Genomic DNA, 23,872 nt, shown 5'->3' on the forward strand with positions numbered 1-23,872 from the left:
TTAGTTGTGCTTGAGAAAGTCAAATGTTTACACATCACTTTTCTATGGCCGCCTGCCAGAGAATAACAGCAGCTGTCATTAGCCCGACATGCTAACTGGTAATAGAAGTGTTATAGCCAGAAAAAAAAGTTTAGTGATGTTTGCTTTGCTTTTAAGATCTTACTACAGTACTGTAATAGAGCTATAAACAAGAACAGGTTTACTGAAATCACAGAAATAACCACAATGTAATTGTCACGTGTACTACTCATTACTTACTACTTACTGATAATTTGGCATTATAAATAATTACACACACCGTACAGGGTTTTAGTGCATTATTAAATACTATAAATTGTGCTATTAATCATTTGTATACGATAAGTCTAGTTAGGTTCTGTCCCAATCAGTTCAATTTGTCCATGTTTCAGAACAATTTTACTAATTGAAATAACAATTATTCGACCCCATAGTCAACTGATCCCTATGAGTTTAACTGCAGCACAAGGTGTGTCAGAAAAGTCCCTTGACTGGTGTCACAAAAGATATACAGTAGTTGAAAGTAAACACTACCGTGAGTTTTGTGTGGGCCAGATGATCAACAAGCATGTCTGCAAAACGATCCTGCTGTGTTTGCTTCGTTTGGTGTGTGAGGAGAAGTGTGAGTTGTGGCAGGACTACTTCGTTGCTCATAGTATCCTGAGCATCCAACAGTTCCTGGCAGATAAGGACATAGTTGTGTAGGAACAACTTCATCAAGACACCCTTCACCTGGCTCTGTTTTTCTCCTCTTTTACAAGCTCAAAAAGGTCATCAAGGGGACTCGTTATGAAGACATGAATGACAACACTAGCTGTGGAGGATTCTGTAAGAATCCTTCCAGGAGTGCATAAAGGTTTTAGCAGAGAAGGCTAGGAACAAGTGTAAAAATACTTCAATTGTATCTGAAATATCTTTAGTGACACCAAAACATTTCTGACACGCATACATTTGGATTAAGTGTCAAAACTGTCACTATCATACTAGCAGCCCTTTAAAAAAAAATTAAGTAACATTCTTAACGGTGTACAAAGAACTGCTGCATAATTAAAGCCATACAAAAATTCTAAAAAAAAAAAAAAAGAAATTACTCACTGCAGCATTAAAAAAAGCAGATCGAGAGGCACACTGAAGACAGTCAACTTCATGCATCATGCTTTTTATTATTCATTTGTGCCATACGACTGATAAAAGAAGTCAGTCGCTCTTTATTTTCTTTAAAACAATAAATGTCTCTGTCTAAATGCGCTTGATGCAGTGTGGAACGCATGTTGATTAGGCCCAAAAAATAGGTCCTTTTGATGCCTTGCACAATATTGAGACATGTCACGCGTCAATGATTTTGACTCAAGAAACATTTTTTTTTTTTTACAAATTTTATGAACAAAGTAAAACCTGACAAATAGTCTTCATCCTGACCATTTTAAGTGGCCTGTCGCTTTTTTATCTTTTTGTTATAGCTTCATAAATCAAGGTCGATAGCCAAATAATAATAATTTTAAAAAAAACAGCTTTAATAATAAAACCCCGAGTTGCTTCAAAGAGGATGTGAATAGGTGTCGGACGTTTTGCACAGTACATGTAGAATACTCCCAAATGAGGCATGCTTGCAGCTATTTAAAAACAACACATTTTAAGCATACTTACCGGTACATTCGGTGTGATCTGTTATTTGAGTCATGATTGCGTCAAATCCTGCATTTTCATAAACTGGTCGATACTTTTTTTTTTTACTCTCTTCAATCACACTGTATTTAGATGCTTATCGGTTCGGTCATTGACTCCAAACCAGGAGCAACAATGAATGCTGACACTGTTTATATTTCTTAAACTTTGGAATATATTCGTGGATGCTGCAAGCTTAAATCCGTTTTCCCTGGTTAGAATTGTTTGAACTGGTAATGGCTCAAGGGGGTAAATACACCACTTTGAATTATGCGCTGTAGTTAGAATAGTGAGTTTAATCATGTTTGGATGGTGTGGCCAAAAAAGGGAGAGGGGGTTGTTGGGGTGGGAGTGTGTGGTGGGGGGCATCCTGTCTAAATGAATAAGCGGAGCGTAAAAGCAGGATCACGGTTAGGAGGGAGTGTCACACTCTTTTCTCCTTTCTCTGAAGGCAACACTCATGTCACGGCTTGTTTGGTACTTTATTTGATTTATTTTTTTCGTAACAAGCTGGTGAACTTCTACTTTGTTTCGAACAGGTCTCTACAAAGCGCTTTTTTCTTCCATCACTTGTCATGACACCATTTGGAATTTCCGTCTTGTCAAAATACTGAGGTTACGCTGCCAGAAGTTCAAAAAAAGGGTATTGTTACACTAGTTAAAAAAAAAGTTAATTTTCCAAAATTGAACAATGTGTGTTCTGTGATGGTGGTTCAAAACCTTTCCCATTGAGACCAACGATAAATTATTTGGGATACTGTACTCATTCCAGAGTCCAAATTCTTATAAAATCATGCATTAGTTGTACAGGGAATGTTAATATAAGTAACAGTAACCTTATTAAAGGCCATCCAGCAATTGTTTACCATCTATTATGAATCTGGGAAAAAAAGCATACAAAATTCTAGTCACGTCACTGATTGTGTAAAATAAAGTCAACCAATCCAGTCAGCGTATAGTGTGAGACACTAACATAGCAGTCTACATCGTGACTCCCCATTTCTTGTCAAATTAGACGAAGACATGGTCTCAAAAACATGACCGCAGTCGTATATATCGAAATTATAGTCCTTTGTCTAGAAAAACCTTCAATGCGTGTCCTATCAAGCCAAAGAGAAAAAATAATACAAGAAGTCGAAACGTATCAAAATAAAAGCAGTAACAGCTCTAAATATACTGCTTCTGCTTCGTCATCGAACATGGCTACTGGTGATCATCTGCACCTATCCTGACATGAAACACTCACAAACACTCGACAAAAGTATAGTACTTGGAAACTTTCTGTTAAAATCTGTAACTTCCGGTGCATATTGTAGTTCTTCTCCGAGCTCCTTGTTTCGGAACACTTGTCACATAAAACAGAAAAACACCGGAGAGTTAATCCTTTGATAGTGGTTGAGTTCCATTTTTTTGTCTTATTTGCTCAGGATGTCACTTTCACCATCATTTCAAGTCACGGCTGTTATGCTGCTTTTCTACTTCCATAAGTAAACACGCAAGACATAAATGTGAATTCAAATCTGAGTAATAGTGAACATTTCCGAGAAAAAGCCAGAAGCCTCTGCTTTTGCTTTTTCCATCCTGCTCCTCCTTGTCTAATTATACGTCTTTCTACCTTTTCTTTATAATGCTCTTTGTGTGTTGTTTGTTGCTCAGGAAACGACATACGAGGGGAAATTGAAGTATGTCAGCGCTATTATTTAGATGCTCAGGCAAATTCTACAGGTGGGGATTTTCCCAGAAATTGCATGGGAATGGGCTAAGTAGAGCCACCCTTGAACCAGACTAATTAGAACTTTGCTGTAAGTAGGAACATTTATATGGAGAAAAAAAAATGAAAGGAAAGACAAAACAGAAGGATTCATTGTATAGCCCCAATAAAATATCTGGAAGATAATGGCAGTACACTGAAATGAAAATAAGGACGCGCTGACAGTTTAGTTGTTTCCATGAAAACAAACCTTCCATCACATTATTTGGGAAAGAGTTAAGAGCACATCAGAGGATTTTGTGATTTTCCTTTGTTTTATTCTGAAGAATAAGAAGAATGAACGAGAAGTTACATGATTTTTTTGCACCACTGTCATCAGCAACATGACAGGATTGCAAAAAATGAAAATCTGTCAAAATGCAAAGTATCATTTGGAAAGCCCACAAAAATCAGAGTAAAAGGCAACAGGAATTTTGTAAATCAGATGAAGCCCTATGGAGACATTGAGATTTTTTTTGGTCAAAAATAAATTAACTTGGGTCTGAAATACATGAACGATCAACTGCTTGGGTCAATTTGACGCAACTTTCTGGGGTTTTTTTGGGTTGCTTTCTACAAAAGAACCTGATTTTTGACAGTTGGGTAAAATGGAGGTATTGAATTGGTCCATTTTTAAAAAATCCGAATTGGGTTATTTTTTTACCCAATTGTTTTTAGAGTGTAAGGTACCGGTAATACATTTTCTGTTTTTGGTTTTGGTCCTGTTTAACTTTGCCAATCATTTTGTTATGATTACTGACTTAGGAGTGACTCCGCAATGTGTTTAGCTGCATTAGTAGCCAACCGAAGCTCATTGGCTAGCTGGTGCAGCTACCTGCATGTCGGTGTCGTACGCTCAGCCCAGCAAAGCTTCTTTGGGACGCATGACTTATTGGACAAAATATGTGACTCTCAGTTTTACTCTTGTTTGAGGTGCAAAATGAAAATCTCCGTGAGGAGAAACCGCTTATTTTGAGCCTTTGATTATTGCGATATAAAATATTGTCATCTATGCCCGGTAGCCACCAGTGATGGACAAAAAGTAGAGTTAATCTCTTGTAGTCATGTGATGGGCTAAAGCCTGCTGAGATAAGTTGAATGCTAGCATGTGAACAGTTGGTATGCCAACATAAACATAGAAAGCTACACAGTAAATTGATAAGCATTTTACTTTGTGCCCTGTGGTCAAATGCTATTTCAATAATAATTTTTAACATGACTATAGTTGGCATGCTGACAAAGCAGCAGTATCATGACACAAGAAATTTCCTTGAATATTGAACTTGATGGCATTTGAATTGAACGATTCCTCCAGACACTGGATTTCTGTTATTGATCGTCGGCTCTTCTGAACCCATTCCCTCGCAGTCCTCATTCGGGGGGGAAAGACCGAATGACTGAAATTACATCGCTCTCGTGGTGAACTATTTTGAGCTCCCAAAAGAGAGCGACACAGGGCAGACGTCAGTTTCTGGTGACACGATCATATTCAGTGTGGTAGGATCTGTCTCGCCCTAACACGTCCACAGCCATTTTTTTTTCTTACTGCTTGGACACTTCGTGAGCTTAACGAGGAGAGGTGGAGAAGAATGCTGTGCGCCACATCTCCAGGTGAGTGTCTCGGCACTCCCACACTTGAAGCCAGGTGTGTGAGTCTGTGTGCGTGTGCGTCTGTACGTGTGTAGGCTAAAATATTGAGGGGTGGTAGCAATGACTCAAACCGTGCAAGTACAAGCTCATGAGGTCTATACATGAGCACGTAAACAACAGGTCGACAATTTGTGTTCGCCATTCCTGCCACGGATGAATTATGAATTAAACTGCAATGTATTTTTGTTAATGTGGCGACAATTTTGAATTTTGTGATGCTCCCATACTGTTGAAATCTATCACAGTTGGATGACAGGTAGTTTCACTTCTTCGGTAAGACTTTCGTAAGTTTGTCTGCCTCTCTCTCTCTCTCTCCACCACTCATGGAATTCTTCCACGCTCAAATAGCTGACCCTAACCCAACTCTCTCTCGTAATGGTTTAATTTTTCTGACACTTATCCCCATTGTCACACATCTAGAATTTCTCAACCAGACATTTTGAATTAATCCATCACTCTCGCTCGGAGATATTTCAACTGTATCCACAACACTCTCCTCTATAAAGATTTACTTCCCCCGCCGCTCTCGCCAACCCAAATGTAGAATTTCACCACATTCCCTCCACTCAAAATTTCAAGACCAAGAAGTACTTCTGTGCACTTTTTGCATATGACCATAACGCGTATGACTGAGAATCTAACAAACCGGTACAGATAAAAAAATAATAATTACAGTTTAAAGACGAGGGAAGCTGCATGAATTTTAAAATCGACTTTTACCTTCTAATTTCAATGGAAATGGAGGCAAAGAGGTCGGTGGTCAGACAGTCATGAGCAAGGTCAACATGTGGCCGCAGACCACCACGTGGGTCCCCCCTAACCTTGCTGAACTTAGGGGGTCTCAGCACTCTTTGTGATGAATGCGACGTTTGTTTCCTTGCGGGCGAGGCATGACTAACTATGTGAGGCATCCGTCTAGTTTAAATTTAGTGTAACTGAAGCTACTGCTGGCCGGGCTGTATCAACATATCAGAGGCTGCATTACACCAGAGAGAAAGCTGTTTAACTCCTGTATCTCCTTTCATTTGTTTCTCCCCCCCGACTGTTCTCTTTGTACTGCGGGGCATGAGGATTACAGCAGTTTGAATCTGAATTCTTTTAGGAAATCCTTTCAAGATATATCTCAGTCCCCCAACCAGTCGCGTCATCTTTACCGCCAGTCTCCAATGATTAGGCCAATATGGGGATCGTTTCCCTTGATAAGAAAATGATGAAGTGTCCATAGTAAGAGTAAATTTCATTTGCCATTCTTCGATTGTGTGGCGCACCAGTAAAATTATCACAGGATGATGGTCCGCATTCCATCTGCGGCCCATAAGGTTGTGTGGACCCCGCTGCATGGGTCATAACCGGGAATGTGGACCATGTGGACTCTGACAGCTGGACAAAAAGGGCATTTCGCGCCAACTGTGAATCGAGTTCCAACCATATGCGCCACCTTTTACTTGTCATAAACAGCATCTAGCTTCCCAAACATCCGTCCTTTGAAGAGTCCCGTTTAATGACAGTGCTCTTCCAATTTGGAGCAAAGCATGTTGTTTATCGTGTATGCCAACCTGACGGGCCAATCTTACATGCTTGCTTTGTTTAGAGGTCAAGACACTGGGTATTTTAGTTGTGGCACATTACAAGATTGTATCAGATTAAGCACAAGTCTGATAAGAAGCTTTCTGAGCCTTTTTCAGAAAAAAATGCATCTTTAAGACAGCTGTGCCTCTGTGGGATCTCTGTGGGTATTTAGTTGAGGTTGTTGTTTGGCACTATATCTTGATCCCTTAATGTTATCCCGGCATGAGATTGTTAATTAGGAGCCTAATTTTGTTGTCGGCGTATGTTAACGTTGGCTTAGGGTGAGCCTCTGTTGGCTCGTGAATTTTCTGTGACAGCACAGGAAGGCTTTATGAAGTAACCCGCACATAAACATTACATAACACGCAAAAACAAGATAAGTGATAATCGAACAGAGAACAACTAATTAAGACTTTCAGAGGTTTTTATTTGTATACCGACTCGGTAGATACAGGGAACCCCAGTAGGCTTGGCACAAACACAGTTAGGACGGTTTTAAGCCACAGGTGATGGCAAACCTTTGTAACGCGTATGTTTGTGCGTCACTAGCTCCCATTTTAGAAAAGTAGGCCACCAGCCAGCCCGCGAGACCTAAAAAAAAACTACAATGCCTGAAAAGACGATGTGGTAGGTGATTCGTTATTTGATGATTGTGAATGATCGAACATACCGTAAATATAATGTGAAAGTCAAATTTTCAAATGAGCAGTACATCCCCGAGAGTCACGGTTAGTGGCATAATTCTGATGCGAGCTGTTGCCCAGCAGTCCTGACGTAGGTTGAAAGAGGAGACGGGGCCACTGGTCGGAATACAAAGCCTTTTGTACATGGGATGTAAGCAGATCTGGTTGTAATCAAGTTGCCTGCCCACCATAAAGGGAACCTGGTCTTAGGTTACGGTACCTTCTAGCTCCTGTGCCACATAGTTTTGTGGCAAATGCGTAATCCAAGACAGTGATGGTGCATGAACAGAAATGTGCAGAAATGGCAATAATTTTGTGCTCATAGCATTTCTCCAATTAAGTGTCCAGTCCCTCCACTGCACCACTCGTGTGCCCAATAGTGTTGTGTGAATTATTATTTCTTCAAATACGAATTCGACGAATAACATTTTCCCTTCAATTAGAATTTGGCTATTCCAGGTTGAACTGAACATGTACTGTATGTCTTAGCACTTAGCAGTGGCTGAAAGTGAGGGCGACAGCATTAACCTGAATCTGCCCTGTGAGAGGCTAACACTCCATCTCTGTTGTTAACTGGACATTCTCAGAATGCGGGCTTGTATGTCACTGCCGGTCACAGGACCCTGACACACTTTTGCGAGGAAAGGGAAGAGGAGGAGGGAGCAACACGTTCCCTGCGCCTTACCCCCAAGCAAGAATCCTCGAGCAGTGTGTTCGAATCACTCTGAGGCTTAATGAGCGTTGTCACCATAAACCCGAGTGGATGTCAGCGTCACCAACAAGGTTTTCCCGTAGTTACGGTCACTTTTGGGGTATGTCACAAACATTGCGCTTCAATGAAATGCCGTGGTTACGCTATTAATAACGGAGGTACAGCAAAGCCTCTTAGAGATCTTTAGTTAAACGGATTGCCTGTGATATATGGACACTTGAGGAGTGTGTGACGCACTGGATGTTCAAGAACTGCACAGGAGGGATTTACATCCTAAGCCATTGATAAAAAACTGGAACCTCAATTCTTCCTATGTCTTCTCTGTAACCTACTCTCTTAAGGTGAATGGGCTTTGACAGGGGGATTCCCCGTCACCCGCTCCTTTCCCCACTCTGGAGGTTTTAGGTCACAGGCTAAAATTATCTGGGACCAGGTAGCATAGCCGTCAACTGTATGACCCTCAGCTTTCCAAAGCTTTCGGAGTTATTATAACCTGTCCACGGTGTCATCTGACTGTGAGTGATCAGGTTATATCCAAAAGTACTCATAACTAGACTTGAAACTCAAATCACAAATCACAATTAAAGTATGATTAATTAATGATGATCATTGAGATAGATCTAGTTTCAGACTTTAACAGACCTGTATTTTATAAACTCACTGTAGGTTCCGGTAGTTATATACATTGTCTTGCACTTTGTTTTGCTTAGTTTCCTTCACCTAATCTCTCCTGTCTCATGATTTCATGCTATTATGAAATTTGCAGCTTTTTCTTTTCCACACAGTGTCTTCCGCTTGCCTCAGTTATGTGTGTGTGTGTGTGTGTGTGTGTGTCTACGTACTGCCTGTATGTTGTCTGTCAGTCAGATGCTGTCAGAGGAGCCAATGCTCGGTCTTGTGACAGGCAGGCTGGCCCACTGTGAAGCTGAGCAGCTCTAAATATAAAGCTTTCTGCGGCTTCTGCTGTTGCCGTTGTTAGGAAGGGAGGGCGGGAAGGAGGGGTGGGGGTGGCAGTCTCCCTCTCGATCCTTTAGCCCCAATATCTTCTTTGATCGGCCATGGCGGTTACAAACTAAGAGACTGTTGGAAGTCCACCTCAAAGTTACAACGCAACCCGACGTTTCATTTTTGCTCTTTTATACAGAACATAATTTTTAATTCTCTGGAATTTAGGGAAGTATTGTGCAATCATTTCACAATACTTTGTGAGGGTTACGCATGCATTTAATAAGCTGTAGTCTGCATTCATTTCATAGGTAAATTAATGTGGTCCACCCGTAACTACCTGTCAGTCACAAAGCTATGTTTTCACCTGTATGTTGTTTGTTAGCACTTTAACTGGAAAAACGATGTGACTGATTTTCCACATAAACATCTCGATGTGTCTCATGAGCAAAAGAAGAAACCATTACGAATTTCCTATGAGATGTGCCAAGATCAAAAGCACATAGGCCAGATGTATTGCTTTTGTTGAAGATTTGTTGGTTGGTTGGTTAGTAAGATTACATAAAAACTCCACAGTCAATCCCCACATAACGTATATACATGTGCTTGTGTCAGGGAAGACATTCTTGGAGTGAAGTAAAAATGTGGACACAGCAGTTGATTAATCACTTCATTGAAAATGGTAGCTTTCCTACTTAGCTGTGATCAAATCATTCCTGTCACCCAGAATCAAATATAGTCTGACCCGGTTGTCCGATATCATACTTCATAAACCCAGAAGTTGCCCACCAACCTACAGACAAGCACAAACTAAACGGTTCAGCGAGCTGGTGCAGGTCGACGTTCGAATGAGTGCCATTCTATTTTATCATACTCAGATCCATGAAGGTCGACCGACATGACTCCTCCTTCACTTGCTTGGCAGTAGTCAAACATACCACCGGCTACAGGACTGGTGTGTATCTGCATTTATCAACTGCAACTTAAAGTAGAGAATTTACAAATGCCTCGGGTGTCTTTCGGGCCTGCTTTTTCATGTTCCGTTTCGCCTATCTACGGGATAACATTGACGACTAAATTCGTAGGAAAGAACCTACGATTATCTCGTGTGATTGTTTGGACGAGGTGGCACAACATTTGAGTGAGTCATTTTGCGACAGGGGCAGTGGTAACACTGCTGTGGAGTGCATCCAGTGGAAGTTTATCAATATCCACTAACTCAGTGGAGCCAATGTGGACAATGTGTTCTTGTCTATTTGTTTTAGTGTGCGTGCATGTGTGTGTGTGTGTGCGTGTGTGCGCGCGCGTGAATATTTGTGTACATGCTGGCTGTGCTGAATGACTTTGGGTATAAATAGCCTGCCAGTGCAGTGTGATGACAGCTGACAGCACGTACCAGTGTGAATTTGTTTCCTGAGTAGTGTTGTTCAACAGTTATCCCTCTTGAAACAATGCCTGTATGGCACACTTTACATGGTAACAGTCTCCAATTACTTTCCTAAAACTGGACTTACTAATGGAATCATTCTCTGACTGATTTTGGACGTAGAAAAGTGAAAGAGGTGTGAGTTACTTTTCGAAAAACAACAGTGCCAGGAGATCCTAATCCATTCTGCCAATTTATTGGCATTTGGAGGTAATTTTCATCATCGTAAGTCATTAAATAAAAAATTAACCCATTCCTGGGTCAAATTCTTGTCAATTACCAGCATAAACGCTTAATAATTCTAGAGGTGACTTTTTTTTTAAACAGTAATCGCTATGCATGGGTTCAATTAAGTGCATCACCATTAACCCTCACACATAAAAAAAAGCGGTAATTCACAATATAAGCATGAAAAATAATAATTATACAGTATTCCGTGTCATAATTTTAATGCTTTGTTCGTGGTTGATTTATGGAGCACTGGTAGAACAGGTTTGGGTTTTCAAAAAACACTTAGGCCTGCAACAAACACAAGCGCTGCGAGCAGGGTTCGAACCTGTGCGGGAAGACCCCATTGGATTTCGAGTCCAACTCCCTCTCGGCCATCGCAGCTGTGGAAGACGACAGGCCGCATTGTTATGTAGATGTCAGATATAAGACCCGCGATGAGAAACGTGAAGATGATAGAAACGTTTTTAGAGCGCCACTTCTCACCTATCCGGTTTATCATCACTTGCTTTCACTTACTGTGTTAATTTCACACAGCGACCAAACATTTGCAAGTCCTTCTTCTTGAATATGTGAATTACAAAAAGCAATAAGCCAAAGACGAAGCAAAATGTAGATTTCTCTGACTACTCTAGCTTCTTCCCACATTCCCAAAACAAGCAAAAAAACAACTCTGTTGTCTATTGATGTGGTGTGAATGCTATTTGTCTACTTCTGCCCTGCACTTAATGGCGACTAGTCCAGAGTGTACTTCAAGTACTGCACAAAATCAGCTGGGATAGGCTCAACCTCACCCGCAACCCTAGTGAGGCGAAGCCCCGTTAAAAAGGAGACGCACAAATGCAAGTTCATGTGTTCATATTTGTTTCATTCTCTTCTCCTATGTTTTTTTGCCCTTAGATCTGGAGCCAGATGACAACACATCGTTCTACATTCTAAATGTGGGGCAGCCCCCATCAGTGGTCACGAACCACCAGTCAATCAGCCTCCCCCGACATGGCATGCAGTCGCACTCCCCGCTCATCAGCACTTCACCTCGCCTTCAGTCACATAAACAAGGACCCATGCACCTGACTTATGAGGCACAGGACTCGAAGTATGGCACCTCCCCCTTACTCCATTCCGCCCCAGTGGAGGCACCAAAGGCCTTCGAGTGCCCCAGTATTCAGATTACCTCCATCTCCCCGAGCTGCCAGCAGGAAATGGATGCCAATCAACAAGCTCTGAGGCCAAATGGCCCCGATAGGGAGTACCACAGTGAGAGGCCTCTATCCAGAGACCACCTGTATTTGCCTCTCGACCACTCGTACCGGGACTCCTCCCTCAGTCCGAGCCCGGGCAGCAGCCTCTCATCCAGGAGCTGGTTTTCGGACGCTTCCTCCTGCGAATCATTTTCCCACGTCTACGACGATGTCGAGGCTGAGCTCAATGAAGCCGCCGCTCGCTTCACCCTGGGCTCGCCGCTTACGTCGCCGGGGTGCGCCTCCCCACAAACGGGCGTCGGCAATCTGGAGGAACAGTCGCAGTGGCAGCACCCTCACCCCTCCTTCGTCCAGCACTCCCACTCCGTCACGCTGTCACCTCGACAGTCCCCCTGCCACTCGCCGCGCACCAGTGTCACTGATGAGAACTGGCTTAGCCCACGGCCACCTTCTCGGCCTTCCTCGCGTCCCACCTCACCCTGCGGGAAGAGGCGCCACTCCAGTGCCGACATATGCTATCCTGGCTCCGTGTCACCACATCATTCGCCCTCGCCCACGCCGGGACCTTCACCTAGGGGCAGTGTGACAGAGGACACGTGGGCTGGAAGTCCATCGACAGGAATGTCACCTTTCCAGTGCTGCCAATCTGAGGTAGACATCCCATCCAAGACGAGGAAGACCTCACAAGACACAACAGCCATGCAGCCCTCGTCAAAAGCAGAGTTGGGAATAGATGACAAAGGAAATATGCTTCCTAATCTAGACTCGCCCTCAGAAGAGGCTCTCCAGAGCCTCAAGAAGGATGGGCCCGGGGAGCAGTTCCTCTCGGTGCCCTCCCATTTTTCATGGAGTAAACCCAAGCCCGGACACACACCTATATTCAGGTAACTTCCAGAAAGTCAGTGAAAATGTAGCATTTCAAATATACTAGAAAGTCAAGTATATTGTGATTGTGATGTGGCACAGCATTATCGAGCATCAAGTAACCATAATGCCTCCATCTTACAAAAAACGTCCTCAAATCGTGGACGTGGCACGTCACCCACTGAATACAAATGAACACTTCCCTCTGGAGCAGAAAGTGGCAAATCAAGGTCCAGAAAGAAAAACCCTGCCATACTTTGGCTATAGCCACAGGTGCTTCGACTCAACTAGCAAGTAAACAAGCTCATTTACCTTTCTGCACTTGGATTTCACACCTCTGCTCTGTGTGAAGTTTTACTGCGAGCTCCCTGCGCAGTACTGATTGTACATGATCATTATTTGGAGAGAACATCCCTCATGGGAATTAGATTTGGTTTAGAGAACGACCAATCACTGCTCCCCTTGTTTTCTGAGTTTGGTCATGTGATGTTCGACAAACTGAGCCCTTTGACCAGGGGTGTCAAACTCATTTTAGCCCTGGGGCAACATGAAAGAAAATATTTTCCCAAGACCGGTAAAATCATGGTATATAACTTAAAAGCAACTGGTGTCAAATATACGCAAATTTTCACTATTTGCCAACCGGACGAGCTCCTGTTGCCCGCGAACAGCGAACAGCGGGCAACAGGGGGTCAACTGTTAATATAATGTCAAAAAAACAAAAGACCTTACATTTTGGTCCCCAATAGATATCCCAATATAGCATTTTTCCTTAAATTGCATGAAATTAATTTTCCATTAGCTTTTTTCCATTTGTTCATAAAATTCTAAATAAATAAATACTATGAAATGAAATTATCCAGCAGCAGAAAAAAAGTCCCAGTCAAAATATGTGGTTGTACAACTTCTTTCAAGGAATTCAGTGAAGTGCAAAGAATTAAATTCACTATAGCACTGTTTCAAGTAACATTTAGAATACCAACCTTCTAATGAGCGGTTCCCACTATAACGATGACAATTACTATTGTGATACTTCCTGTCATTATTGTTGGCATAATACAGTGTCATCAAAATGCAAAGTGTCATATCAGACGAGTTACCCCGCAATGCACAGTTCTAGTCAGCAGAAAAGCAAAATGCTTTCATTTGAAGAAATATTGGGAATTTTCCTACTCGTTTTTCCAATTCCAGACCCTAACGGGACAACGGTTATCTCTTTTATGATTATGATACGCTATCGCTACTTGACGAGATTTGAAAGGCAATTAATTGGTCAAGGCCATAAAAGGACTGAAGTATGTGCACTGTTCTGAGTGCCATGAAGATGGATCGTTTTGATCTTAAAGACAAATATCAAGTGCGGTGAAACCAAAGGGAACATTGTTTGACTTGATTGTCTTTGGCTGGAGCGCTGCTCCAATGTTCAATAAAGGGACTTTGAGCTGTGTATAACCAGTATGAATCTGAAATAGTTACATGAGATTGTCTATGAGGAGAGCTATAATGTCTCCTAAATAACATCCACATCAAAGGGCGATAAATGAAGTTGAAAAGTTCATCATGTATTAATTTAGGCTAAAAGTCTGCAGTCCGTTCACCACGTGAAGGGCTCCCAGGCATGCAGCAGCCCTTATAGTGCTGTAAATCAGCAGAGGGTGTATTTGGTAGCAAGGTCAACAACACCCACCCATACAGTTGTGTACATAGACTGATGTAAACATGTGCATAGACATTACACATCCCCTTGCTCAAGCTTGCCATTTTTGACACATTAACGTCAGTTAACTGACGCAGTTATTTGTTTTTTTGCTACCGGTATACATTGATGGCACTGAAAAACATATGTCACGATGTAAGTATTTCATATCAGTTGATTCAATTATGATACATGCATAAAATAAACTGTTTGCATTGATTTAAGATATAGGAAGATATAGGAATGCACATTGTTCTTGTGTACGTTGTAAGGCGTCAGTTTCATTGAAGCGACCGGTTACCATATATTCCATACTAAAAGGCGCACTGGATTATGAGGCACACCTTCAATGAATGGCCTATTCTGTAATTTTCTTTCAAACATTGGACGCATTATAAGACAATCTACAATGGATCCACTACGCTATGCTCAAGGAAACGCCAGCAGAACGATCAGATGTCAGTAAAACATATTGAATAAAGCAGCGACACAGTTCACTTAACCAACAGCAAGTTATAACATTGACTCGTTAATGTTGAACTCTCTTGCCGCTGCTCTATTTCCGTGTTCAACTGCGTAACCGATCGCCTTAAGTTTGAACTCTGCGTTGTTAGCATGTCTCGAGCAAGGAGCCATTTTGGGGTCGAAATATTACCGTAATGACCATACAGAAGGCGCATCGGATTTTTAAGGCGCCCTGTGAGCCCTTAAGAAAATGGAAAGCTTCTAGGTGCTTGTTTTAGTGCAGAAAATATGGTGTTTATTTGAACCAAGTTCGGTCACACTTTGGGCGCATACAATATTCTCAAGAACAGTTTCTGTGTGATCACAAAACACTCTTGTGCTTGAGGTTTCATTCATTTTACATTCAACGACCTTCAAATGAGTAGAAACAGAATCATTATATTTGCGCAGCCATATTTCAGAATTTTCCAAGACTATATATACAGGATATACAGTACTGTAGAAGAAATAAACGCAAAAAGAAGACTGCATCTAACGGAGCCTTCGAATTGGAGCAGCCCTTGTGACCATCATGACATAGTGAACCCTGAAAGTTTGCAGTACCTGAATTGGGATAAATATAGCCATTCAACCTTAGAATCTAGAAATTGAACAAAACACAACACAGATAAACTGAGCGAATGTTGTGCTTTGTGAACTTGATTACCTATTTTTGTCAAGCACTTTGACTGAATTGACACATTTCATTGTGTCGTGTAAACCTGCATGTCGGACGATGAGAGTTGTGGGATTGGACCGGGAGGCTCGATTTGAGGAATTGGACATTAGAGAAAGCTGATGATGAGATCATTTAAAGGCCGCCCGTCTGTCTCTATTCACGTTTCAGCTGGACCTTTCTACTTCTGTTACCGCGGCAGCCTAACGGGTCACACTTGAACAGGTGGTTATGTAATGACTCCTGTCAAGAAAACAAATTAACAATTACATCGGTAACACGCAATGTACAAAAAAAAAGACAAAGAGAAGATACTTTTTGCAAGAGATGTTGCGGTCAGGTAATGGTCCTCCTTGGCATAGTCTGCTGTTTATCTGACCCATTCATCACCCGGAACGCCACATGGTCTTTCACGCTATATTTAGATTTCACCACATTCCCTCCTTTACCTTACTTTTTGCACCAGGCCACATTCGTTATACTTTCAGACAAAATGCTGAAAGAATACAGGATGTGCTAAGAGTAGTGATGTGTCAATTGCAGTGCGTTTGGCTCATCATATTAAATGCAAGTACAAAGAATTATGTCACGAATCCCTTGGTTTGATGGCTGAATTGATATTGATTCATGGGTGTGATCGCAAAATTGGAACTAAAATGATTGAATTCACTTGACCAGGGAGAGTTCCCAAGTTGAGAATGCCATGTTTTTTCAAGTGCAGCTGTTCAAATATGGTTGTCACTACACATATTTTTATTTTTAAAAACGGGTGTGGGGGGAGGGCAAGCTAAGGAATGCAGCCAGTGTGGCACACAACACGTGAAGTGCAATTTGCACAGCAAACACTTTGACGGACATGTTCTTCGACCGAGCTTTTGATTGATAGCAGCCCGTGACTCTTAGAAACATTCGTATGCAACATAACCATATTTAATAGCTAAAATATTTTGCTCAACTATTCATGTTTAAAATAACTTTGCCATTAATGGAAATTGAATTCAACTTTTGCTTCCTTTGTTATCTGTCAAATTTAGTCAACACAATTGATGTTGCATTGTTAGAATCCTTTCTTTGTTCGATGATGATCGTCGCACTTTACTTCTTCTGTACCTTCTTGACAAATACAAAAAGACAAAAATCAAATCACTTAACTGCCATCTCTGAGATTTTCTTTTGTGCACGTTTTTCACAGAAACTCTTCCACTTTACGATTGTATGCGCTTCGGTGTTTGTTTATTATGATAGTGTTATTTAATTTACCGGTAAGTAGCCTGCTAACGAACAGAACAGAAATTGTGTGCTTTAGAATTTTTATTCTTTCCTTGGGGAACATCTTACGACCGTGTACTCTTTTAGTTGGAGTGAATTGTGTTTGTGTCTATGTGGTCTCCTCTCCACAGGACCTCCTCACTTCCTCCCCTAGACTGGCCGCTGCCAAGTCAGTTCGGCCAGTACGAACTGAAGATCGAGGTACAACCCAAGGCGCACCACCGAGCACACTATGAGACCGAGGGCAGTAGAGGAGCTGTCAAAGCGGCATCAAGTGGCCATCCCATTGTCAAGGTATCACATTTTGGCATTTAGCACTTTGACAGCAACAGGGGTTGCAAAGTCTTTTTCGTGCCTTATACGATTCTGCCATGAAGCCCATGTAAAACATACTACTTGAAAATCACATAGTCACAAGTTCAACTTTTGCACCCTTAAGGGCTGGTTGCACACAAAATAAGCACACAAAACACCACGCCGAAATTCAGCAGCCACTTCCTTCGTGAAAGACTGTTTCAACACTTTTCAGGGATTTCCTTCCGCATTTGAGACACATTGTACTTTCACCACGAGCCCTAGAAACACCCCATTGCACTTGGAATACTTTTCATACTTGTGGTTCAGATGCCAGTAACTGATAACGTTTTGGAATTATTTTTACTGCCTGCAACATTCTGGTGTTCCCTCAGTAGTTCTTTCTAGATCGGTTGACTGTTAAAAATTGTACAGCTGCTTTAAGATGGTAACACGCATCGACTGTATTTTTCTTTCTCCACACACACGCGCACACACACACACACACACACACACACATATATATATGTATACTGTATTTATCTATATATATCTATATTATCTATTTATATAGATAATATATGTATATAGATATCGATATAGATTTATACACACACAATATATATATATATATACACATATACAATACCACTTTATTTATATAGCGCTTTCACAACAACTGCAGCTGTAACAAAGCGCTTTACCGAACATTTAACGTTAAAATACATGAATTCAACAGAACACACTGGATGAAACATCGTCAACAATAAAATCGTGTCAGATTTTCCGACCAACGCCTTGTCTGTCGCGCTTAGAGCAGACAATCAAAGTCTCCTTTCATCAGTGTTTCAGACGTCATGATCACAGCATGCATAACGTCACACACGTGTGCTAGCAGCTAAGTTTGAAAGTAAACAATTTACGTCACAAGAATCCTCCTTTGTGATTAAAGTAGAACTTGTTGTGAACCCTAACAATGGCTGAGTTCCCGCTGAGAGCTTTAATCGTGGCGCTATCATCCCATCAGGAACACTGCACACTACATTCCACAAACTCACAATTGTACCTTCACATTTAACACGTGGGGGGTGGGGCATCTGTAGCCTTGCCAGCTCTAAATTTGTCGAGGTAAGACTTTTTATTGTGTCCGCATTTTACTATTAACAGGAGTTTACTTGTTGGATAGTGAAGATTGCGTTTATGTTATTTGGAAGGGGAAAAAAAGCCAAAATAATCGGTAAAGATTAAGAGTATGGCAGCTTGAACTTGGAATTGCTGAAAATCTATTTTAAAATCAGAACAAATCTGAGGCTGGATCACATGTATGTGGGCTCTCTGCCTTTGGCATTTCTTTTGTCTCATCTTTTGTTGGCTGACAGGCTTTTAAAAGCTCAGCAATGCGTTGATAAGATAAGATAAGATATCCTTTATTTGTCCCACAATGGGGAAATTTACAGCCTCCAGCAGCAAGAATGTATGTAGAAAGAAGAGAAAAAACAACAACAACAAACATCTTTCAATTAAATACAATATGAACACAAATGGATAAATCGCAGTATTATTTACAATTTACCTTCAATTACCTTGAGATAAGATAAGAACATTTTATTTGTCTCACAATGGAGGAATTTCCAAATTACAGCAGCAAAAATTATGAAAGGGAGAAGTAGAAGAACAAAAAGTATATAAGTAAAAATAAATTATAAAATATCAATCTAAGTATATTCAGAATGGGTGAGTGAGGGTGAGTTCAGATTTTCAGGTCAGGTCTGTCTATTTAATAGCCTGACAGCAGTCGGCAGGAAGGAGCGGCGGTACCCTCCTTAAGTATGTGAATCAAGTAAAAGATAGAATTGTTATCAGCAGCTTTAGAACAGTTGTAACCAAGTTTCAGTTACTAAGATCGAACTGCTGTTAGCATGAAATCAATTGAAAATAACCCGGAAGGTCAGTTTTAATGTATTGTTGTTGCCGCTTAAGAAACTGCCTCTGTCTGTTCTCACACATTCAAGTCAGGCAGACTCCCCTCCAGGCTGATAATTAACCATTTCAACCTCAGTGTGACCAAGATTCGATCCTCCCATATGTGACAATGCATAATTTAGTGGTCAAAGTTTGTCAACCAAGCTTTGCTCTACACTTGCCCTGATTTCTCATCGTTTGTTTGGGTATTGCTCTTGCCTGACACCCTATTGTGTTTTATTCTAATATCGGACAAGTTATTCTTAAATATAATTTATGATGTATCGCTATTGTCATTTGAAAATGTGATCTAGATTTCTTTTGAGTTAACTCATCAAAGCAAACATGGAATTCTAAAGTGTGTGTATGTGTGTATGTATGTGTGTATATATATATATATATATATATATATATATATATATATATATATATATATATATATATATATATATATATATAAAACATACACCTAATGCGATGCAGGCGTTTTATTCTCAGAACTTGCCCTCCAGGTCTCATATTGTTAATTAAACATCTCATGTACGGGGTTCGTCTTCATCTTAATTCAACATCCTTACCATGTGGCATCATTCTTGTTATTCCCAAAACACATACTACGGACAAAACAATACACCTGTACAGTGATTTGCAGACGCTACATACAGTATTCGGACAGATACTGAAGGAATGCTCCAAAGGAAATAAAGGGTTCGCTTCAGGTTACGTGACCCACTCCACTGATCACAAGGGGGTCAGAGCACACAAGTGTAAACTAGCTTGTACATCTTGTATTTCTCAGGTGCACCGAAGGTGTGGATAGTGCTATTCCCCGGAGGCACAATAACACTGCCAGCAAAATCTGATCACAGTTATCCAGCCGCGCAATTTAAATAATAATAAAGCCTAATTGATGTTATAAACGATCTTTTAAGCATTACAAAAAGGATGACAACATGGGATTTTTTTTTCTCTGCATCTTGCCTCATCATCATATTCCACACACGAAGCAAACCGTAGTACTCCAGGAGCAGCAGCACCAGCAGTAGCCCTGTGCTACAGATTCCCCCCTCTCATTCCTGTGAGCCCGGCACTTTATTCTCTGTGGAGCTTGACTCTAGTGGTGTGACGTCACCCGATGACGCCACGGCTACCATATGGGCATGGCCGTGACTTCCTTTTGTGACTGTGCTGAGCACCGCTGAGCTGCTGTATCAACACAAAAACAGTTCGGCATGCAAGTTTGAATGCTATTTTTTACATGCAAGTTTGAATGCTATTTTTTTACACTTAACCAAAGGAACGGAGCAAACAAACCAAACATGACAAGTGTGAATGCCTCAGTTTCAAACAACTGTACTGTATATTTTGGATGACAGATTGAACTTGGGGCCTTAACTGTGTGTCTGCACAAGACAGTATTATAAAAGCAATGACAACATTTACATTGAAACGGGCCTGTTTGAGCCACTGGTTCAAATACTCAGATTTCCATTCTGTCATATAGAAATGATTCGATATTGCTGAACACATGTTTTTGCATGTCATGATAAATTATAAAATGGCCTTGTCTGTGCCCGACTGACTGTAGCACTGCGTTAGCCATTCCTCAGGGGCTAGCCACAGATCACAATCAGTACACTTGTTGCTAGGAGACATATAAGTCCAAAGCCTTTCTGGCTGGCTGAGGTATCCTTGTGCGTATTTAACCAGCTTAATTGAGTGCTGCTGCGCCCACACAAATACAAGGAGCACTTTGGTAATACCTGCTGGGCCACAAATGAAGGAGAGCAGACACAAGAGAAAGGATGACGGATATGACAAAAGAACTCTTTTCATATTATTTCACAAAAAAAAATTCGGTAGAGAAACCCTCAAGGTCAAACATAAATTCTAGGATCCTGTTTGACTGTGACCTCATAATCCAAAACGTGTTTTCCCTCATTACGATAAAATAACAGTTTGTACTGACAATGTACTGAATACCGAGGTTATATAAAGCTAAACTAAAATATAATGACTCACCTGGAAGTGACACAGAAGCATGGAAAGGGAGGGTCGCTTCAGACACGTCATACAAATATAAAACTAATTATTTCAAAAGAGTAGAACAGGTACTTATCCTTAACTGCGATGAGACGTGCCTGGGAGAGAGGTCTCTTCACCATATGACTTAACACAACTGACTTTACGATATATACAGTATTCCATTTTTCACTTTACTGATGTCAAATAATCATGAACGTATTGTATGTACTGAGCAGCCAGGACAGAGACGTGTGTTCCCGCTTTTCAAGGTCATCCTCGTTACAAAAATAATGAAATGAATAAATATCACTTGTGAAATGAAAGATGATTTTGGCCATCGGTGTTTGTTTCTCCACCGAATTGTGATTAAACTCCCAATTCTACGACTTCAGGAGCAGTTGGAAATGAAATAAAGAGTGTGTACGTCTCTCATAAACGGCTCCAAATATTCTGGGTGGTTTTGATTTATTGTTTTGATTGCTCAGCTTCCTTCACCCCCTTTTTGTTTTTCAGCCCGCTTATTTGTACGTCGCGACTCCTTAAATAGACTTGCGGCCATAATTGGCGCGTAGACAACAATTCATGGGCTTTTCGCATGAAGCTGCTATTGCTTTGCCACTGGGCTTTATTTGATAGAGACACATTGGAAGTCGTTCGTCGTAAGCAGGCATAGTGCCAAGCGAGGAGGCAAGTCACAAGGAGGATAAGTTTTATAGAGAGGTCGAGGGAGGAGAGAATGGGAAACAGGAAGGAGAGAGCGCAGACCCATCCTCCAAGGCCATATACAGCTTTGATGCAGTATACAGTAAATGCTTGTGCGTGCGTGTGTGTGTGCGCACATGTACTGACCTTGTTTAAACAAACAGTGAACTGGCCCCCTGGCTCCCTCTGCCCTCCCCAGCGTGCAGGGCGAACAGCGAGCCTCTGAGATCGACACAGTGCATATGCTCGATTAAAAAAAATAAAAATAAATGCATAACTGTAAACTATGGACAAGAGCAGCTTTCTAAACACTTTCTTGCCCAGGAAGTTAATAATCCATTCCAGGCGCAAACTGTGGGCTTTATAAAATGTTTATTTACCGTACGGTCAATGTTTTAAGCAACATAAAATTCCCAATCGTCACACAAGTTTAAAGAGATGTTAACCACAGTATACTGCTAACTACTCAACCATCCACCATTTATCGTGCTTGCAGGATACAGTACGACTTGGATTGGTTGTAAGCTAAATCGCAAGGTACATATGGACAAACACGCTCACACCTATAAACTCTTTTAAAGTCTTATGGAATGTGGGAAGAAGCTGGAAAATATTGAGAAAAAACACACGAGCATTGGGAGAACATGCAAACTCAACGTACACTCCCAATTCCAAACCTCGGTACTGTGAGGCAGACGTGCTAATCACTGTTGCACAGTGATGATGATAATACAACTTAATCAAAGTGGATTTCAATAAAACTATTTGCGTAAAAGAGAAGGAACAAGAAAGTGTTTTGCAGTGCGATTTTCTTTCTTTCCAGCAGGAATTTAAAAAGTCTCTTATTGTATATCTCTGGAGCATTGTGGTTGTATATTTAACATGGTACTTGCTGAACAAAATTTATTTGTACTTGACATTGAATCAGTTTTACTCATATTGTATGAATCAGCATTTGTCACAGAAAGTAAAATGGCCACTTTTATGGATATCATCACACTTTTCGCCTATACCAGGGCTCAAACTCTTCTGTGTTGGCAAACAAACAAAAAAAAAAAGCCAAAGGAAACCAAACTACACTTGCAAAATTATTCCGATGACATCTCACAAGACTCGCTGAAGTCTCGCCTGACAAACTACAGCCTGATAAAAATGACCTTCGCCACCATTGGGCTTGTTTCCACATCTGTCACATACACATACACACACATACTTAAACCCGACGGTTAACCCCTGAAGGACCACCATTTACACTAAAGTCAATGTGCTCCAACCCACCCCACCCCCCTTCCCCTCTCTTGCGTAAGTTGAAAAGTGGCAGCTTATGTGCGTATGAAGCCCCTCGCTCACTCACATACATACACACACACACGTACTCGATTGCATACACAAAAAGTCTCACCATGGCAACGGTGCAGCAACACAGGGAAACAACTTAGCAGAGTCAGGCGCTGGATGTAAGAAAGTGTCGAGTTACGGCCTGAGCTGAGGTGGACGGTGACAGAGACTTGTGACAAGATTCAGGAAGCAAAATTGGGAACGTAGCGCGTGGAGGACGTGCAAACAGCAAATTACTAGTGAACCACCCACCCTTTTTTGTCAGTATTTTCAATTCTATGGATGTTTTATGCTTCAGAGACTTGGAAAGTTAATCAGCCATAAGTTAAGCAGCCATGTTACCATCACGGTATAGAAAAAAGATCAAAACAGCGCCATTTCTTCGAGAGCTGCAAAAGGAAGTCATACCTGACTTTACTTGCGTAAGGCAAATAGGCAAACTCTAAATGTAGTCATTCCAATGTGTACGTGTTGTTTTAGGGCAATGCTGAAGCACTTTATGCTCCTCCCCCAATTCGTCTACTGTGGAATATTAGTACCACACTGGAGAATCAGCGCCCCCTACTGCTCATGCCCCTGTCATTTAGAAATTATCTCTTCCAGGATCGAACTGTTGCCATCATAAAACAGATGAACTGCAGATTTATTAAAAGTACAAGCAATTTTTCAAGTAGCAGGTGAAAGGCCTTTTCAC

General features: G+C 41.2%; 1 protein-coding gene across 2 annotated transcripts in view; it reads left to right on the plus strand.

Annotated features, from left to right (window-relative positions):
* The window catches only part of nfatc3a (nuclear factor of activated T cells 3a), a 52,761-nt gene that overhangs the window by 733 nt on the left and 28,156 nt on the right, over positions 1-23,872 (plus strand). The window contains exons 1-3 of one of the 2 annotated variants that reach the window (XM_052062838.1): positions 4,190-5,044; positions 11,547-12,732; positions 16,989-17,151. In XM_052062838.1, coding sequence (XP_051918798.1) covers positions 5,023-5,044; positions 11,547-12,732; positions 16,989-17,151 — 1,371 coding nt within the window. In that variant the 5' untranslated portion in view covers positions 4,190-5,022. Of the gene's footprint in view, positions 1-4,189; positions 5,045-11,546; positions 12,733-16,988; positions 17,152-23,872 lie in introns of those variants that run through there. The other variant, XM_052062836.1, reaches the window with a different exon arrangement.

The sequence above is a fragment of the Hippocampus zosterae genome, chromosome 4 (assembly GCF_025434085.1).
Source record: "Hippocampus zosterae strain Florida chromosome 4, ASM2543408v3, whole genome shotgun sequence".
In the NCBI taxonomy this organism is placed as follows: domain Eukaryota; kingdom Metazoa; phylum Chordata; class Actinopteri; order Syngnathiformes; family Syngnathidae; genus Hippocampus; species Hippocampus zosterae.